Source organism: Amblyraja radiata, chromosome 21 (assembly GCF_010909765.2).
Source record: "Amblyraja radiata isolate CabotCenter1 chromosome 21, sAmbRad1.1.pri, whole genome shotgun sequence".
NCBI classification, from domain to species: Eukaryota; Metazoa; Chordata; class Chondrichthyes; order Rajiformes; family Rajidae; genus Amblyraja; species Amblyraja radiata.
The window spans coordinates 35852614-35874077 of record NC_045976.1 but is presented as its reverse complement, the minus strand read 5'-3'; the positions used below and the strand labels follow the sequence as shown (position 1 = coordinate 35874077).

Sequence of the window (21464 nt, the reverse complement as noted above, 5' to 3'; positions counted from 1 at the left end):
ATGCTTGCAGCAGCATCACATGTATATAGACTCAGATAAAAGCACAAAAACTTAAATTATACATAAATTAAATTTTACAAGACAGTGAAGAGGAAAAGACAAGACACTAGTTCAAAAATATACAATTAGAAAACAAATTCCTGTTAGTGCAAGTAATGCATAGTGTTCCAATGCCGGGGCAGGATCAAGATTAATAATAATAATAATACATTTTATTTAATGGGCGCCTTTCAGACATCTCAAGGACACCTTACATAGTAATTGGAATAACATATAATCGGAATATAACAAGTTGGTTCCAGAACCTGATAGTTGCAGGAAAGTAGTTGATCCTAAACCTGGCTGTGTGCGACTTCAGGCTTCTGTTCCTCTGCTGACAATAGCAGTGAGAAGAGGGCATGGCTCGGATGGTGGACATCCTTGATGATAGATGCCACTTTCGTGAGGCAGTGACTCGTATAAATGCTTTCAATGCTGCACCAATGTTCACACACACAAACCACAACACCCCATTTCTTAACCCAGCATTGAAAGGTTAACCATATGGTGTATGGTACTGAAAAACCATTCAATGTGTTTCATTTCCTCCACTTAGGCTGATACAGCAAGGTAGTCATCTGCATACATGGAGGAGGCAATCTATCCCCTCATAAGCATGCAGACTTCAGAGATGAGCCCGAAGCAGAGATAATGCAAAATCTTCCAGATTTGTTCATTATCAATGTTTCATTGTGATTCCAACATCCCCTTTTCATTACAAGAAGTATATGTTCTACCATTTGTAATATTGCAAAGAGTACTGAAGTGCCTGGTCCAATTTGTGATGCTGCATAACTATGAAGGAGTTTTGGATACAGCTTTTAAAGGCAGCTGTCTTTAATTTCATCTTTGCGGGTTGAGTGGAGAAGCCCACTGTTTCTCCTTAATAACAATGTCAGGATGAGTGGCAGGGGGAACATGAGAAGATGGATGAGTGGAGGGAGAGGAGATGGGGGTGTGAAGGTGGAGGGGAGATGGGTGTTGATCATGATGACTAAAGGGCCTGTCCCATTTACACGACCTTTAGGGCAACTGCCAGCACCCGTCATAGATTGCCGAAAATTTTCAACATGTTGAAAATTCAGTGGCGACCAGAAAGATGCTACAACTCTTTCGGTGACTAGGAGACCTCTCTCGACCATACAGGCGACCCCTGGTGACTTCTCACGACCATACAGGCGACCCCCTGGTGACACCCCGCGACATGTTGCCAAGCGTCACCTGTATGATGGTGACAGCTCTCCTAGTCACCCAAAGAGTCGTAGCGTCTTACTGGTCCTATGACGAGTCGCCGAAAATTGCGTAAGTGGGACAGGCCCTTAAGACTACTTGGCCAATGTGGCATTAAGATGTCCTGGTAAAAATGAAGGTAGTGGCTGGAGACTGGAGTGGTACCTTCCGCAAGGGAAGATGATTGTGGGTATTGGAAGTCAAACATCCCAGCCGCAGGATATCATTACTGGGTCTAGTCTTGGGGGTCGTGATTTTATTAGGCATCCTGTGGCAGAAAACTAAAAAGCATCTATTAAACAGTCCTTTATAGCCCATGAAGAAACGCTTCCCTCTGCTCAGCTGTGAAATGAGACCGCTGATGCTCAGCAGGGACATCCCCTAGGTAGCCTTCTTTGTCCTCTTGCTCTTTCTGTTCATGCATGTCATTAGGCCCTGCCTAATGCCATCAGACTCCAGGTCTCTATGCTGCTCTCTCCTCATCACCCGCTGTTGTCTGCACTTGTCAACATAATGAAGTCTATTAACCTGGTTACCATTTACAAAAGGTTGTCCCAAAACGTTGATGTTAATGGAATCGCAACTTTAAGAAGCGAAGGACATTTTTCCATATAGTCTGTTACTTTGGTAGCTGTTTGTATTGTTGTGTGTTTCTGTAGATGGAATTCCTACCAGGTAGCCATGGAAGTATATATTAGTATATATTAGTTCTTATCCCTCTCGACCCACTCTCAGGGCAGTATTGTCCGCTGAAAATATCCAATAGTGTGAATTCCCTCAGAATGAAGGATCATGGTAGGAAACTTGCCGTTGATCATCAAGTAATTCTTATGGTCAATGACCAGCTGTACAATTAAGGAATGAAAATCCTGATTGTTGATGAAAAGATCTAGGTTAGTCATCAGAATCCTTTTGGGCACAAGAGTGCATTCAACCCTGCCAGCAATGCTGACCTTTTACTAATGCCCAAGGTGACACCTTCTGCTCTGAAATCACTTCTTTATTCGCCAGGAGTCTGGGTGACCTCCCAGAAGCTGAAATGAGCAGTATATTGAGAGATGTTGCAGAGATTTGTTCATGCCATAAGTGATAGGAGCAGAATTAGGCCATTCAGCCCATCAAGTCTATGTCATTCTATAATGGCTGATCTATCTCTCCTTCCTAACCCCATTCTACTGCCTTCTTCCCATAACCCCTGTCACCCGTACCAATCAAGAATCTACCAATCTCTGCCTTAAAAATATCCATTGGCTTTGCCTTCAGTGGCAAAGAATTCCACAGATTCACCGCCCTCTGACTAGAGAAATTCCTCCACATCTCCTTCCTAAACGAATGTCCTTTAATTCTGAGGCTATGACCTCTAAGACACTCCCACTAGTGGAAACATCTTCTCCACATCCACTCTATCCAAACCTTTCACTATTTGGTAAGTTTCAATGAGGTACCCCCTCATCCTTCTCAGCTCCACCAAGTACAGGCCCAATGCCGTCAAACGCTTATCATATGTTAACCCACTCATTCCTGGGATCATTCTTGTAAACCTCCTCTGGACCTCCAGAGCCGGCACATCCTTCCTCGGATATGGTGCCCAAAATTGCTCACAATACTCCATTTGCTATTCTCTTACAAGGTTAAATGGCCTTGACCTCCATGAAAAGTCCATTGTCAAGTGTGGCTGGTGGTTATTCTACAAGATGTCACATCTCCTAAGATGGCTGTCTTAAAAAACAAGACCTTATAAATGGGTTGGTAACCAGACAGCTCCAGGTAGGATGTAGCATCTCTGAAGACTCTCGGGAAAAGACTCAGTGCAGGTGGGTATATCTTAAGCTACTGTATCCCTACCTGCAGCCTCACCAGTTGAGCACTTATTGAATGAATAGCATTGCAGCAAAACACTGCGAACGACATCCATATCATTTGCAGAACACTCTGGACTTTGGAAGACACTTGACCAGTCTAGTGTCAACTGTGAGGTTGCCAAATCAAATTTCCTAAAAGCAGTAAAATGTCACATTAAATAATAACAAAAGCAAGAATGTGGAACAATGTGTTCCTAGTTGTACTGAGACTTTTGCTGTGTGCATCTTTAAGCTCCAATTTATGTCAGCTGGAGTAGACAGTTGTGTTGTGCAGCCAGCAATATAATTAGGTGTATGTCTGGTGCCAGGGAAAGGTCAACCTCGTTAAAGTGGAAATTGTCATGAAATGCCTAGTCCAATTTTATGCAAAAGTGATCTACACTGGGTAAAACTGATTTTGAGACACATCCATCTATATATCTATTATACTAAAACTCTCATCTTGTTTGTTTCTGTGTGTGTGTGTGCGCGTGCGTGCCTGTCTGTGAATTCTGATTCGGAGATGTCGTCATATTACGCCAAATTATAGGTACACTATAGCGCTACAATTGTTGGACCACCTTACTCACAATTGTCATGTGGTGGTTTGTATCAAGTTTTGTTCAGATTTATGTTATATTTCACAAGTTATTCACATTTTCTAATTTACAAAACCCCAATTTGAGAAAAAATGTCTTCCCTCTGCACTGGCACTTAGAGCTATGTCACAATGGGATTGTAACCCTGCTCGCTACAATGTTGCTATCCCAGGACATTTAGTCCTGCCAGCTGTAAACAAGCTACAATGTTGCAATCCCTTTTTTAATATTCCTGGCAGCAAGGATTTTTTTTAAAGCTTAATGAGGGAGGGTGAATAAGGGGAAATGAGCCCCTGTGCAGTTGGGGGCTATGGGTGAGTGCTGGAATATTGCATTGGGGGAACGGTTTGCGTTGGGGAAACGGGTGTAATATTGCATTGGAAACGGGTTGCGTTGGGGGACCAGGCCTCCCATGGGGGCTGTGGGTGAGTGGTAGAATATTGTGTTGGGGCACCAGGCCTCCCTTGTGACAGGAACAAAATAGGTACCACTTGGTCTAGTATATGTTTCTAAAACTCTCATCTTGTTTGTAGATTTGTTTGTACCTTTGTAAATTGTACCTATATTTGCGCAAAAACAGTACACGATTGTGCTACAACTTTTGGCCATCCTTATGCCCCTGTCCCACTTAGGAAACTTGAACGGAAACCTCTGGAGACTTTGCGCCCCACCCAAGGTTTCCGTGCGGTTCCCGGAGTTTTTTGTCAGTCTTCCTAATGGTCGAATGTTGTTTAAAAAGATTGTCACATGATTTTTGAAGCAAGAAAATATCATAGATGGATTAAGATAACATTGCCATTTTCTGTTTCAAACTTGTTTTTGAATCAAAACGTGAAACACTTGCTATTAGCTATTATTTTTCATGACATTATAACAATGAGATGCTGACTGCTCTTTCTATTTGAATATATTTGTGCAGGGGAAATTTATCGAGACAGTAAAGCAGGATGGATGTTACTTTGGCCTCAGCAGAGATGCACTGGAAACTGTAGCCAATAGGGGTCTGGCCTGCTGCATTCACATGGGACTAGAGGTAGGTATGAAGGTTGCCATGTGAGCGTGATGTAGGAATGACAGATATAGTTCTGCTGGTAATAGTTTGTGAAGGAATGTAATGTTATTACATGTGAAGAATGGTGCATCATTGGAAATATTTATCATTTTGATAAAACAGTACCTCCTTGGTGTTTTCCAGCTAAACGAGAAGCAATGTAGTCTGCATTTTGGCTTTGCTTCAGCAATGTTTTGATTGTAAATGTTTATTCTCGTTCTCAAATTCAGCCATCACCTCAATATACCCTTTTCTGTTCTTCTGATTGTTTATTTTTAGCAACCCATTTTTAGGTATTTTTAGCAACTCTTGTTCATCAGTCATTGAAAGTAAGCCTGCAGGTACAGCAGGCAGTGAAGAAAGCTAATGGCATGTTGGCCTTCATAAGAAGAGTTGAGTATAGGAGCAAAGAAGTCCTTCTGCAGTTGTACAGGACCGTAGTGAGGCCACACCTGGAGTATTGTGTGCAGTTTTAGTCTTCAAATTTGAGGAAAGACATTCTTGCTATTGAGGGAGTGCAGCGACGGTTCACGAGGTTAATTCCCAGGATGGCGGGACTGTCATATGTTGATAGAATGCAGTGGCTGGGCTTGTATACTCTGGAATTTAGATGGATGAGATGGGATCTTATTGAAATATATAAGATTATTAAGGGATTGGACACGATAGAGGCAGGAAACGTGTTCCCGATGTTAGGGGAGTCCAGAACCTGGGGCCATTTAGAACGGAGATGAGGAAAAACTTTTTCACCCAGAGAGTTGAGAATCTGTGGAATTCTCTGCCTCAAAAGGCAGCGGAGGTCAATTCTCTGGATGCTTTCAAGAGAGAGCTAGATAGAGCTCTTAAAGATAGCAGAGTCAAGGTGAGAAGGCAGGAACGTGGTACTGATTGTGGATGATCAGCCATGATCTCATTGAATGGCGTTGCTGGCCAGAAGGGCCGAATGGCCTTCTCCTGCACCTATTGTCTATTGTCTAAATGTCCCAGCATTATGTATCACATGTTTGTTTTAAAAGTTTACAATTGTCAGGAAATTAAAGGTATTCCACAATGTTGAGATCTTAGTAGAGAAAGTGAAAAATCTTACATGAAAATCACACTCTATCATATCTTGCAATACAGATAGTGTGATGAAGGTTCACCAGGTTAATTCTTGTAATGGAGAGGTTATCATGACACGGGAGATTAAGCAGATCAGGTCAGCATCTTCTCACATTTATGATAGTGATCGAGCTGAAGTTCTTTTGGGCTTAATAGAGTGGACCCAGGGATTATGTTTGCCCTGCCAGGTGTGGAGAATTAGTGAGGGATAATTCATCAGATTTTGAGAGAGAATGGATTACCGGGAAAAATAAGATGAGGGTGGGATTGATGGGAATGTTCTGAGTGCTGTGAAAGACTTGATGGCCAACAGCTTCCATCTGTTTTGCAAAAATAATATAAATAATAACAAAACCAACTAAACTTGGTTGGGTGGACAAAATGCCTCTAAACAGCAACAGGGATCCAGCATGATCTAGTACAACCTGTTTACCAATATAACAAGAATTGACTTAAAGAGTAATCGATATTTTGTAAAATCTAATGGGATGTTATAAAAATGTGATGTGTCACAAGAATAGCAGCTCTTGTTTCTCAACTAAAGTCTGCAGTTTATTTTACATTGCAACAATGATTTCACTTTTTACTCCATTGTTTTGAAATATTCTTAAAGGAACAATAAACTTTCCACATAGTAAATCTTTTTTTCCAGGATGGAAATATCAAAGACTAGAGGGTACAGCTTTGAGGTGAGAGGGGCAAAGTTTAAAGGAGATGTGTGGGCCAATTTTTATTTTTGACAGAGTGGTTGGTGCCTGGAAAGCGCTGCCAGGAACGGGGATGGTGTTTAAGAGCCTAATGCCCCTGTCCCACTTAGGAAACCTGAACGGAAACCTCTGGACATTTTGCGCCCCACCGAAGGTTTCCATGCGGTTCCCGGAGGTTTTTGTCAGTCTCCCTACCTGCTTCCACTACCTGCAACCTCCGGCAACCACCTGCAACCTCCGGAAACCTTGGGTGGGGCGCAAAGTCTCCAGAGGTTTCCGTTCAGGTTTCCTAAGTGGGACAGGGGCATTATAAATAGACACAGGAATACACAGGGATTGGAGGCAAATAGATCACGTGCATGTTTCACAATATCTTTGTGTGCTATTGTAAAAAGTCTGACTCTTCACCTAATAGTTTTTTTAATATAAAATTATTTAGTCCACTAAAGAAATTGAATTGTTTTAAATAGGAACAATAGACAAATCTAAATTGTTTTGTATTCCATCTTTGAACAGGGAGTCCGCAGCTTGAAGAGGACATACTTTGAGCCTCGGTACATTCTCCTGATCCCAAACAATAAGGAAGAGCACGAGAAAAGATTAAGGTTTAGAGGCGCGATCAATGAATCACAAATCAATCGTGCTCTATCCAAAGTTGATAATTATATCAGCATAAACCAAGAATTTCCAGGCTATTTTGATGCTGTGATTAACTCTGGTAAGGAACCCATCTCTTTGTTACCTTATTATTGGAGAGAAACATTACCAAAGAATAGAGCCCAAATTATCCCCACTTTCCTCTTTACTGGTTGGACTACCTGGTTACCATTGCTTCAACACTTATCAGCCAGTGTTTAAAATAATCACACTTTAAAGTTCAGTTGTATTACACTGGAAATCCCCTCCTTTGGTTGTTTTGCCTTCTTTCGTAGTCATTCTACAGTGAAGAAAACTAGCCTCGGCCTTTGCTATTAGCACTCTGAAGCTGGACCACCAAGATGCTAAATTCCATGAATGGATTCAAAATCAAGAATTTAGCTTAATGCAGGTGTCAATAGATTAGTTATACTTTAAAAAAAAAAAAGTTTCTATTTTATCCTCGTATATTTAACCAAGTAGTTTTCCACCGAGAGCATGAATAAAATCAGTTTTATTTGTTCCCCCCTATTAATGATGCCTGGGATGATCGGATCCTGCCATAAATAGTGAAGATATATAGTTACCTTCCCCTCAAAGTTATGTCTGGAGAAGATATGAGTACATTCTTATAGACGTTATTAAAAATAAGCTTGTTGAATGAAGTCAACTAATTCCTGATAATTGCCCAATATCTCGTCTGAAAGACGTTGAAGGATATTGATTGATTGAAGTTACAGCATAGAAACAGGCCCTTCAGCCCACCAAGTCCACTCTGACCATCGATCACCCGTTCACACTAGTATTTTCTTATCCCATTTTTGCATCCCCTTCCTACACACCAGGAATGAATGAATAAGTTTATTGGCCAAGTATTCACATACATGGAATTTGCCTTGGTGCTCCGCCCGCAAGTGACACCGACATACAGTTACAGTTAGGAATGACACATAAAACATTAATAATAAAACATTATTGATTGAACATGTGAATTAAATAAAATACCAGAACAAAAGGAGGCAACAGATTTTTGGTAATAGAGTAGGGCTACTACTCGTGGAAAAAAAAGTTTTTATGTCTGGCTGTGGCAGCTTTGACAGTCCGAAGTCGCCTTCCAGAGGGAAGTGATTCAAAGAGTTTGTGGTCAAGGTGAGAGGGCTCAGAGATGATCTTACCCGCTCGCTTTCTGGCCCTTGCAGTGTACAGTTGGAGGGAAGGTTGCAGCCAATAACCTTCTCAGCTGATCGGGCGATTTGCTGCAGCCTCCAGGCGTCGTGCTTGGTGGCTGAGCCAAACCAGACCATGATGGAGAAGGTGAGGACAGACTCTACGATGGCCATGTAGAATTGGACCATCATTGCCTGTGGCAGATTGTGCTTCCTCAGCTGCCGCAGGCAGCACCTCCTCTCAAGTGCCTTTTTGACTGTGGAATCGATGGTAGCCCCCCATTTAAGGTCCTTGGAGATGATGGTTCCCAGGAATTTAAAAGACTCCACAACTTACAGTTGCCAATTAATCAACAAACCCACAATTATTTGGGATGTGGGAGGAAACCTGAGCATCCAGAGGAAACCAAAGCACTCTAGATAAAAATTGAACCTGTGTCTCCAGCACTCTGAGGCAGCAGCTCTACCAGTTCTGTGCTATTGTGTTACCCTTCATGAGATTCAGATTTAGTTAATGAAAAACATAGAGTTCCAGTGTTGCTGAGAAGCTTGCAGGGCCATTCATGGAATGCAGTAAGTCATAGAGGTGTATAAGACTGTAAGAGGCATAAATAGGGTAAGTGCACAGTCCGTTTCCCAGGTTGGGGTATCAATAACATCAATAACTAAAGGACATAGGGTTGATGTGAGGGGAGTTATTTAATTGCCCAACGGGCAACTTTTTCACACAGAGGAAGATTTGTACATGAAATGAGTTGCCAGGTGAAGTGATGGAGGCAAGTGCATTTAAAGGACATTTGGACAGGTATATCAATAGGAAAGGTTTAGAGGCACATGGGCAAATAGGACCTGCAAAGGTGGACATCTTGGTGGACGTGGACAAGTTAGGCCAAATGGCTGGATTCTATGCCGTATCAGGTGCAGGCAGAAGGAATTAGTTTATTGCAGCATCATATTCAGCACAAACATCATGGGCCAAAGATCTGGTTCCTGTACTATACTATTTCATGTTCTAGTTTGAGTTCTTCATCTATTGATGACATCCCCTAAATTACATTAGCATATTTGCATCTTCACCTCCAACGCAATGGCTGTTCATTACTTTTTTCAAAATGGAATCGGTTTACTACCTTCAATGTTATTTCCTTCTTTATCCTAACTCAGTGATGAATATGTATATAAATATATGTGTATAAAGATAAAGAGATATGTAGTAATAGAACATGCACATCTTTCTTTTCTTATGATACATGTTTATTGTCAAAGATGAGAAAGCTGTTCTGAAAAGTGAGGACGGCTTGTCAAACATGCAAATATTACCAAACATTTAATTTTATGGTGTTTAGATTATGAAGAAGTTAAGTAATGGCATCAACTCTTATTTTGTGCCATCTTTGTATGCAGATGAAATTACGGATGCGTACGCGGAGCTAAGCAAGCTGATAAAAGAGTATCTGAGCCTCAATGTGCCAAAAACCGATGAAAGTAGCAAAAGCCTGGATGATGAAAGATGGCAGATGTCTAGTGAGTTTGAGCCATAATATCAAAATATGGATTAATAGCAGAGTTTCTGGTGATGAATTGCTGACCTCATATTTCTGCAATAACGGCTTTGAATCCCAGCAGTGCAGTTCAGTTATGTAATGTTTAGTTTGAAGATTATTCTTGTATCGCTTAAATGATATTATCAATCATTGTGCAGCTCTGAATGTTATTATATAAGACAATGTAAGCTGCAAGCTATCTTCGCAGCAAAGTCTCTTTTGTCATGCGATCTACACAGGTACTTCCCGTCACAAAGGGTATGTTGCTTTCCTATGTAATTATTCTATCACAAGAAAAGGAATCATCAAAAGCAGTTAAATAAATCTCGTTCTTTCCCAGACCGTCTTCATTCAACTCTCCTGGTGACTGCCTCGCTCCTTAGAGTAAAAAAAATACAAAGTGCAGGAGTAACTCAGTGGGTCAGGTTGGATCTCTGGAGAACACGGGAGGTGATGTTTTGGGTAGGGACCCTTCTTCAGACTGATTGTGGATGGGGGATGGGGAAGAAAGCTGGAAGAGTGGTGCGCAATTTCCTTTAATTTGAACTCATGTCCCTAGTTGGTAGTCCAGTGATTCTTTTGAATTATTAGCAAAATCTTCTCCAATTTTCTATTGTAGCAACATTTAGTGCCGTATTCTTGAACTACAAAATACGTTATTTATTGTTGCACAGATTTGATGACCACGGTTCCATCTAGTGAAAATGAACAAAACTGGAGTTCAATTTCATGGGCCACTGGCTACCCTCCTGAATTTGTGGACTCCTCCACCAGAAATTATTCTTCCAGAGTACAGGCTAGACTGTCAGCACAAAAATCAGCCTTGGTAAGAATAATTAAAATCATTTTACAATAGTAATCCAGTTATTGTTTTTGCACCTGTCCAGCTAACCTAATTTAGTAACTAAACTGTGAACTGATTTAAGTGAGGGAATAGGATTGATGCAATTGTTCTGAGACCTGACCTAGAGTAATGGGTCAAATAATCTCCTGGGTTGTAAGGAAATATAGAAATGTACATTTATTCACTTTGATTCTTTACACTGGTCTCTTTCCTATTTTTCAAGCTGGTGCCACATTGGTAAAAAGCCTTCCATATGGGAACCATACTAAATCACAAACTAGTTAACTACAGGCCAGTGAGCCTTGTATCATTTGTAGCGAAATTATTGCAGGAAATCCCAAGAGAAGGCACGTGTACATTGGAAAGACGAGGGCTGATCATGGATAGTTAACAAGGCCTTGTGTAGGGCAAATCCCTGCTGTATCTCTCATCCTAAATCTCTGTCCTTCTTTCATAACGTCTTTCTCCCTCTCTGTCTTTGGCTCTCTCCGCTAACTATTTTAACTCCTCTACCTATTTCCATACTGACCTTTCAGCCCTCGGCTACCTCCATTGCTGGAGTGAGGCCACATGCAAACTGGAGGAACAGCAGCTTGTATTTCACTTGAGTAGCTTACTTTCAATTCTCCAATTTTGGGTAACTTACAAAGCAACCAATCTCCTCCCTCCTCCCTCCCCCCCCCCCTCCCCCCCCCCCCCCCCCCCTCCCCCCCGTTTTCTCTCTTCCACCCTCTAGGGCCCACCTGGTCTCACACCCATTTTTCCACTCCCCTTCCCACCTACATCCCTTATTCTGGCTTCACAATTTACAGATCTTCTATCCTTATCTCACACCTTTAGTCTTTCAGTCTATTCTTCTCTGGCCTTTGTCCTAGCATCTGCCTATCTAACCCCCCTCCCTCACCTGTAACAACCTACCAATTGCCAGTCTTTGTCCTTCCCCCATCTTCTAATTTTCTTCCTGCTGACCACAATCAATCTGAAGAAGGGCCCAGACCCAAAACGTCACCAATCCATGTTCTGCAGAGATGCAGCCTGAGCTGCTGAGTTACTCCAGCTCCTTTTCTCATTTCTTCATTCTAATTCAACCCCAGTGCCAGCCTGTATCTTCTCGCACGTATTTTCACAATTAACCTTAGCATCTTAGCTCTCAAAAGTTTTCCTTGAAGCTTCAGTCGTTCTATCTTATTCCAATCTTCAAATACTTTCCAATCCATTCATTCAAGTGCATCCACAACTCAAGCCCAGCAAATTGTTCTTATCCATACACCATGGAATATTCATCATGCCATGGGCACTGTATAAACATCATTGGCTGGCATTGGTGGAAAGATCAGAATCAAAGAATTTTCACAGCAGAATAAGAGGAAACTTTATCAAGTGTGTTTTATTGTGAATAATGGTCGGTGTTCTATCCTTTCAGATTTACGTTAAATAAAGAAGATATAAGCATGAAGTTACATTTAATTTTCTGAATACATATATAATTATCATATGATAATTTAAAAATTCTTAATTATGATAAATATATAATCACAACCGTCTATTTTAGTCATGGTATTAATAAGCATAATAAAATTTCCACTTTATGGAGGACTGCTGGAGTTCAATAGTTTCATAATTTCCATTGGGTGTTAATTTTTTCCAACCTTTATTTACGAGCTTTATTTTATTTAAGAAGCACTCAACGCTGTCTTCAAATTGATTCTCTTCGTTATCTAGGAACAAGATTCCATTGAGCAACGACAGATGATAGCGCGGGAGGCTGTGAAGGGGATATCTCGAAATGTTAACACCTATCTGTTCAAAAGGTGACCAACCTCCCTTCCATTATGTGTGATTTAGCTCTGCGTGTTGACCAGCTCATTGCGTGGCACTGTTGTTCTCCTCATGCTCAGGGAATTAATTCAGAATCCAACCACCACCATTCCCTCATCATTTTTAGCTGATTTTGTATCATTTCCTTGAAGCCTGTCATTCTAGCTTGTCATTTCCAAACTTCTTTATTGTCCCAATTGTGTTTGGATTAACTTGCTTATTTGTATTACGAAAAGGAGAGGACTATAAACTGAGTTCTCATGGAAAAGCACCCGTTAACAATAACCCCACTTTATTTCCTGTCATCGGCTTTTACATTTTTTGACCACCTTGCCTTTCGGGCCCATATCGATAGCCTTGCTAAAATCCGTGTAGAAATACGGATATTGTCACAAATTCCTGCCATCAGTGGCGCTCTTGATCTGCTCAATGCCTGTGCTTGCAACTCGAGAAGCTGTGGGGTGGAGGGTAAAATGCAGATTTTTATTGGTTGTCAAGGAGAGATTCTGATCTTGAGAATATCATATTTTTGAGTTTTCAAGGTAGTCTGGGTGTTTATTACTATTTCTGTCACAACAGTTAATTTTGTAATTAACTACTTAATTAGGTAATTAACTAATTATACACTTTAATTTCAGGTCATCCATGTATCATATGTGTTTCAGAATGCTTCAATCTATAATAACTGAAATTTTAATTAAATTCGCTTAATTAAGAAAGTTACGGGCTTTTATGTCAATTGACTGTCCTCGATCACAGCTTTTGTGTTAAGAATGGAAAAGCAATAGGGAACAAGATGCTAATTTCCGAGTATGAAAATGACCATAACTTTTTTTATTGCTGAAGATATGAAAGTGAATTAGGTATCAAATTAAAGTTGTTTTTATGCTTTATCTGATGGGATAAATTACAGGCTTGATTTTTTAAATCTCAAAATTTTGTAACATTCCTATACCCTGCCCTCCACAACCATTTTAATTACATGCTCAAAAAAAATGATAGGACCTTCAATAAATCCATGCTGTGACTCCTTGATTAATCTTTGCCTTTCCAATTTAAGTTTGTACTGTCCTTAGACCCTTATGAATAGCCACAAATTAAATGCCCAGTAATTACTTATCCCATCCTCACTGTTTAAAGAATGAAACATTAATGGTCTCCATTGGCTTGGGACCATTGCTGTATCAGAGTGCATTGAAAATTTACAAGAGCAGCCTACCACCATTTCAACAATCTGGGATATACTTAATTTAGGCCAGGCAATGTCAGCATTTTTAAAGATGATAAACCCCTTCATACTCTCTCTTTTATCCCATCTAATATTTCACACTTGTTGCCCTGCCTGTGACATCAGTATCATCTCTTTTTTTTATGAAGTCTTTAGTTCACCTTTTGTTCTTTCTTTAATTATAAAACCTCACCAGTCCATTGATGGTTTCCAGTAATCCTAACGTGCTTTCTCACTGTCAACAACATTGCCAACCATTAATTTGTTTTTGGGTCTCTGATCGGTTAGGCTGGAGTGATCTTCAAATAGTGCGTTGCTCTCGCTTCTCCCTGGGTATGGACACCCCATACATATGAGCTATCTTTAGGATAGGCACATGATTATGAATGCAATGGAGATAGAGGAGGAAGTGGAGATTAGTTTAACTTGGCCTCATGTTCAGCACGAACATTGTGGGTTGAAGGGCCTGTTTCTGTGCTGCACTGTTCTATTAAGTGTTTGGGAGACCGGTGGCATGGATGATGATGGATTTGCTGACTTCTGCAGGGTTGCAGGCATCTTCAGTTGGGTAGGAAAGAGGCATTTCCATGTGCCTTCTCTTCCCACGTCCACAAACTGCAACAATCGGGCTGGGTGGAGCCGGCAGAGCTGACTCATTCACTCAGTAAAGTGAGGGCGGGTGGCGGCCACTCCTCCTACATTTGCTCCTCTCCCATCACAGATGTTTCTGTGACCCTCTCCCATGCAGCTGTTGTTCATTAGGAACAGTTTTCAGGAATGGAACCATGTTGTAACCAGGCAACGTCCTGTGTGTGGAGTTCCTTCGCCTTAAGTCAGATCTTGCACAATCAAATAAAGATAAGACACAAATTAAAGATCAGAGCACAGATGCTGCAATGATCAATCAGTACTGTGCAATCATTAAATGGATTAATAAAGTTGAAATGAATGAAATGCAGTACAGTAAATAAAATGGGAAAGAGAATGGATAAAGCAAAAAAAAAAAATCTGCTTTTAGCTGGGAGTAAATTTCTTTATCATTAATAAACATTCTCATTACAGGGTTCGAGACTTCAATTTCTTGAAGAGTGAGTTATCAGTATGGACATCTGGCACATCTATTATGCCCTTTGCAAGTACCTCGGTTCAGGATGTTGAACTTGGGAGCATTTCTGGTTCAGCCAGGTATATTTATTCCTCATCAGTTTTCAGTTCTTTGTGGAAGGAATGTAGGTGCATTTTAGTAAATTGTTTTTCTATGTTGAACTTGTTCTTCCAAGTAACGGATGTTAGTGTTGACAAATGTAGATACTTTCATTTTGGGTTTCCCTTACTCTTCTGAGTCTGGAATTGTAACTTTTTCTGCATGTGGAAAAAATGTCCAAGTTTTAAGACAACCTTTTACTGCACTAGTGTCCTCCCCGCATACGCTCTTCTGGGGTATTTTGTGAATTTGTCATTTAAGGCCAGTTTGTCATTACAGACGTAATATAATCATAACTAGGCAGCTTCCTGCAACCCAAAGATGTGTTAATTAGATGCTATAACTTGCCCCAAGTTTAGGTGGATGCAGGAGAAAGCTCGGCATAGGTGTTCACAAAAGAACACAAAGTGCTGGAGTAACTCAGCAGGTCAGGCAACATCTCTGAAGAACATGGATAGGTTACGTTTTGGGTTGAGACCTTACTTCAGACTTCTGGGTAAGTTCAAGAATCTGAGTCTGAAGAAGGGTCTCGACCCAAAATGTTCAACCTACACAAAATAAATACTGGAAAATGTAAACTCTCATATCTTATGACGAAGACAGTGGCAATTTGTTCCTTGGGACTTTTGGGAATGCTGGAGCATTCCCATCGGTCCCATTCCCCTAATTAATATTCCATTCATTAAATAAAACTGACGGAACTACTTTTAAAAAATCTCAAGGAAGGTCTATATAAATTATACGTCATCAATTCTTAGATATAATTTCTTGTCTCTTCTTACAACAAACAAGAAAAGCAAACATTGATAATTGTGTAAGAACACACTAATTTTGACAGTCACATCCTGGGTCTGCGGTACTGCCAAACTAGACACTAGGGTTTGGCGAGACAACACAGTTCAGTGAAAATGAATTCTTTATTTAGAAGGATAAACAAAGCGTTTTTTTCAATCGCTTTTTAAGTCAGCCAAATAATACTAAGCGCCTTCTGCACGGGTGGAGCTCCACTGATTAAAGGGGCTGTCCCACTTGGGCGACCTAATTGGCGAGTTTAGAAGAGTTTGAAAAAAAATTACATGTTGAAGATCTCCTGCGACTATGTTGAAGACCAGCTTCGACTAAATTCGGGAAAATTGGACAACGAATAGTGGCGAGTGAAGTCAACCTCCCTTCGACCATGATGAAAACTACCTACGACTACGCTCGATTACCTACGACTAACATGCCGACCTAATACGACTAAACCTACGAGTAAAAAAGTAGCGATTTTTTCCATGGCGACCTTTTTTTACACGCGGGCATTTTTTAACATATTGAAAAAAACGCCACGACCTAGCTAAGGCCTCGAGTACGCGGAGACCACTATCAAACATGAAGGAGAGTTGCGAAGACCTCCTACGACCTTGTGTCGACCATGCTGCGAGTACGAGTCGAGGGCAAACTCGCCAGAACTTGCGGACGAGGTCGCCCAAGTGAGACAGGCCCTTAACGAAACAAAAACACGCGAAAACGCACCCGCGATTACATGACCCTGCCAGCCAATAGCGAGGGTTCGTGTTGCCCCAAGCCACCACTAGGTGCCGCTACAAGGGAGTGAAATTCAGACGGCTTCCCTTGTTCACCTTAAGGTAGTGTTAATTTCCCCAGAAACATTTAAGCTGCCAACAGATAGTTCCACAAGATAGAATAAATCTCAGATTTTTATTTTTAATCTTTAAGAGATGGGGAATCACGCGCTCAATGTATCCATCTGTTCTCCCGATGTGTATATGGTGGGCAAGTCTCCACACGTTGCAAATTTGATTTGTCCTCAACAACTCTCACCAACCTCTACAGTTCCGCCACAGAAAGCATTTTATTGGGATGCATCGCAGCTTGGTTTGGGAACAGCTCCATCCAAGACGGCAAGAATTTGCAGTGTATTGTGGACATAGCCCGGACCATCACATAAACCAACCTCCCTTCCATTAACTCCATTTATACCTCATGCTGTCTCGGCATGACCAGCAGCATAATCAAGGATGAGTCGCACCCTGGCCACTCTTCTCCCCTCTCCTATCAGGCTAAAGGTATAGAATTGTGAAAAAGCACACCTCTAGATTCAGAAACAGTTTCTTCCCAGCTGTTATCAGGCAACTGAATCATCCTACCACAACTAGAGAGCAGTCCTGAACTACTATTTACATCATTGGTGACCCTCGGACTATCTTTGATCGGTGGTTACTGGCTTTACCTTGCACTAAACGTTATTCCCTTATCGTCTACCTTATACACTGTAAATGGCTCGATTGTAATCGCGTATTGTCTTTCCGCTGACTGGTTAGCACGCAACAAAAGTTTTTCACTGTAGCTCGGTACACGTGACAATAAACTAAACTAATCTGAACTAAGCACCTGGAAATGATACTCTGTGTAGATAAAGTAATGTCAATGGGCATCAAGGGATGGCTGAACTCATGCCTTGCATTTGGCAAGATGCATGAGGTGGTTAGAAGTTTCAGAATATCACCTATGGAGTTGTATCACTGATTTAGTGTTGTTTTATGAAGTTAGACCTTCCTAATGTAATAAGGTAATTGGAGAGGATGTCTGCTGACTACTGCACAATGTTTGATTCCATTCAGAACATCTTAATGAAGCAACCTGTGATGGGTATAAGTGGGATGTAATATTTGTGCCACAAAGGTGGCAGGTATTGATTATTTCCAACACATAAGAATCTAACTATGGGTCGTAGAATGCCAAATGACCCCTTTTGATTTGAGTTGCATTTTCAAAGCAGAGTATTTTTTTTTATTATTCAGAATGTCGAAACAAGGTGCTCCAGATTCTGGTTTACAAAATAACAACAAAGTGCTGAAGTAACTCTGCGGGTTAGGTGACATTTCGGGACTCTTCTTCAGACTGTCTTTTATTTCCTCTTTTTATTCAGTCAGTTTATATCAATGATGTGGATGAGAACATGCAAGGAATGATTAGTAAGTTGCAGCAGGTGGAATTGTAGATTGTGACAATGGGTATCAAAATTCACAGGAGGATCTTGATCAGCTGGGCAAATGGGCTAAGAAATGATTAATGGCATTTAATGCAGGTAAGTGTGAAATGTTACATTTTGGGGAGTCAAACCAGGGCAGAACCTTCACAGTGAATGGTAGCGGCCTGGGAGGTATTGAAGAGCAGAGAGATCTAAGCATATAGGTGCTCAATTCCCTATAAGTGGTGTCACAGTATTGACTATTGAAGTTGGGACGTTATGTTACAATTGTACAAGACATTAGTGAGACTACTTTTGGAGTATTGTGTTGAATTTTGGAAGGATGTCATTAAGCTGGAAAGAGTGCTGAGAAAATTTACAAGGATGTTGCCAAGACTCGGGGGCCTGAGTTATAGGGAAAGGTTGGGCAGGCTAGGACGTTATTCCTTGGAGCACAGGAAGCTGAGGGGTGATCTTATAAAGGAGTATGGAATCATGAGAGGAATTGATAGGATGAGTGCAGAGTGTTTTATCCAGGATAGGGGAATCAAGAACCAGGGGACATGGGGAAAGAGTTAATAAAAAAACAGGCGTGTCATTTTTTTTACTCAGAGCGTGGTGGGTATATGGAATGACCTACCAGATGCGGTAATTGAGGCAGGTAGGATAACAACAATTAACAGACACTTGGACATGTACATGGATAAGAAAGATTTAGTGAGACATGGGCCAAATGCGACTGGTATAGATAGAGTATGTCGGTCAGCATTGTCAAGTTATGCTGAAGGGTCGGTTTGTTTACTGCATGACTCTAGAAACCTTTCCCTTGCCCTAACATCTAAAAATATTTCTTCCAGGGGAGAGGTGGAATTAGAAATCTGAGGCTCTCAATTGCGTTATGGCTGACTGGAACCTTTCTGGTTGATTTTAAACTCATATGAATGTTTGGCACTCATTAACATTGCAATATTTTAGTTTAATAGAAGTACAGATAAAAGATTGACTATTTCCATGTAGTGCAAGGCCACTAATCACATTGTTTTCTATGGCAGCTCTGAGATAACCCAAATCAGTAATGGAGAGTCATTGCATTCATCAGCTGGTGTATTTGCAGACAAGTCCATGTCTATTGAAACAGATTCTGACTCATCTGTGCAGCTTAATAATGAGATCATGCAAAACATGGAAATGAATCTTCTATCAGATTTGCAGATAACACTAAAAGGTATGTTTATCACTACAGCAAAAATAACCATAAACAAAAGTGATCTGCCTAACAACTTCATTTTATCTAAAATACTTTGATAATTGACCTTCTAATGTCTTACCACTTCTCCTTCTCTCCTGTGATGTCCTTCCTCTGTCCAGTATTCCTAGTTGTGTCTACATTGTTATAATCAGGACTCCTTGCATACTCTGGTACTCTTAACTCCTTCAAATTGGTCTTTACCTCCTTCAGTCTTCTATCTAAAATCAGAAGAATTTTAATCCCAAGCAGTAAAGTGGTCAATAGATTTTTTAAACTTTCAACTTCTGTTACTCTTTCAAAGTTTAACAATACTTGTGTAAAACTTGGCTTCATTACAGTAATGGTATGAATGAAACTACCAAAAAAAAAATGATATACTGGAGCATTCAGTTCGCCTGGTGAATTATTTATACAAAGAAGATTTTACAGACATAAATAATCAAACTTTCCATTCAAAATTGAAAGGTTTCCAAGATGATTGTGGGATAGGGCCTGAGAGTACACATCTGATAAGTTTCTATTGAAACAAAGTCAATGTGTGTTTAGTTTACATTAGAGATAACAGCGCAGAAACAGGCCCTTCGGCCCACCAAGTCCGCATCAACCAGCGATTCCCACACATTAACACTATTCTACACACACTAGGGACAATTTACACTTATACCAAGCCAAATACCCTACAAACCTGTACGTCTTTGGAGTGTGGAAGGAAACCGAAGATCTTAGAAATAACCCACGCGGTCACGGGAAGAATGTACAAACTCCGTACAGACAGCACCAGTAGTCGGGATCAAATCCAGGTCTCCGGCGCTGCAAGCACTGTAAGGCAACAACTCAAGCGCTGCGCCACCGTGCTGCCCTACGATACATAGGGGTATTAATGGAGATAAAACTGAAAATATGGAAAGCAATCAGCAGGAACATCTATGGAAGGGAAACAGTCAACAAGAACAAACTTCTTCAGAGCTGAAAAGTGAGAAAACAGCACATTTTAAATTGCAAAGGGAGGGATGAAGAGAATGGAAGAAATAAAATAGCTGTGATAGGATGTGGATCAAAGTTGTCAAAAAAGCAATTACTTTAACATTCAGTGGTTAGAAACAATAGAAAATAATTGAAGCAGAAAGATACAGCAATATCTATGAATGTTTTTATGACTCATTCAGAACTACGAAAATTCATTAACTTTGGCACTTTCTACCCTGCTCACTGTCAAAGCCCATACCCGACTCCTCCTTCTTGACATCTCCAATTTAAAAATAGACTAGTGACCATTCATTATCCATTACAAAACATTATGAAACAGGACATTCGCCCCACCTTGTCTGTGCCAACCAGGTTAGCATTCTGGACTAGTGCCATTTGCGCTCATTGGGCCCATGTTCCACTAAACCCTTCCAATCCACATTATCTGTCCAAATGTCTTTGGAAAGTCAGAATTGTTCGGTTGACAGAAAAAGGGAGTAGCGGGACGTTTGACCAGGTTCACCAAAATGTTTTCTTGACATTTTTATCCCTCAAAGGGTGAGCAATTACTAAATTATGTTTAAATGTGTGTGCAGGTACTAGGGGTTTAGTTGACAGAGACAAAGCTGGCACTGCAGAATCACCAAGCGATTTACAGCTTCTGTCCAAGAAGCAATTCGCCAAAACCAATGAGCCAATTACTCTGCGACTTGGATTCAACGTCAAGCCTGTTCTGCCTGGAATTCCATCTGGGCGGACAACTGCTGAAATTCCAGTGAATCCAGAGCCAGCCATATGCCCCTTGAAATAAAAACGTTCCCAGCCCAGACACTGTATCTGAAATATCAAAATTAAAAGTTTTATTCTTAAGTCTTCTGATGACCTAGGTCTACACTACTTTTATTATTAGTATTCTGATGACTTAAGTAATATGTACACTACAACAACAGCTTGCATTTATACACTGCACTAAACATGGCTAAAATATCGGTGTTTTGCAGGAATAGGTTTAGAGCTTAGGGACTGTGAAAACTTAGGACAATGAAAACGATCAAAATATATCATTAGACTTGCTGTTTACAACAATCTAATTGTACAGAATAGTCAGAGGTGATGACAGTTTGATCCCATGCCACCAATATAGAAGGGACTTCCCAATCACCCATGTTAGAGCAGGCAGTGGGAAAATAAATTCATCTACCTACTCCAGGCAGCCTTAAATCTCCCTGTAAATCAACTGCAACTGCAAACATAGGTGCAGGAGTTG

At 40.7% G+C, this 21464-nt stretch overlaps 1 protein-coding gene and 1 long non-coding RNA gene across 2 annotated transcripts in view; one reads left to right on the top strand and one right to left on the bottom strand.

Annotated features, from left to right (window-relative positions):
• lrguk (leucine rich repeats and guanylate kinase domain containing) overlaps positions 1-21079 on the top strand; it is an 80712-nt gene extending 59633 nt beyond the window's left edge. The window contains exons 13-20 of the mRNA XM_033040091.1: positions 4629-4742; positions 7085-7286; positions 9775-9894; positions 10589-10740; positions 12481-12569; positions 14867-14989; positions 19035-19207; positions 20794-21079. Coding sequence (XP_032895982.1) covers positions 4629-4742; positions 7085-7286; positions 9775-9894; positions 10589-10740; positions 12481-12569; positions 14867-14989; positions 19035-19207; positions 20794-21008 — 1188 coding nt within the window. The 3' untranslated portion in view covers positions 21009-21079. The remainder of the gene's footprint in view (positions 1-4628; positions 4743-7084; positions 7287-9774; positions 9895-10588; positions 10741-12480; positions 12570-14866; positions 14990-19034; positions 19208-20793) is intronic.
• Positions 11312-18162, bottom strand: LOC116985349. The gene is made up of 3 exons (XR_004415249.1): positions 18152-18162; positions 16580-16581; positions 11312-11374 (listed from the first exon to the last, which is right to left on the bottom strand). It is a non-coding gene; the product is annotated as an uncharacterized LOC116985349 (long non-coding RNA).
• Positions 21080-21464: the final 385 nt, after the last annotated feature.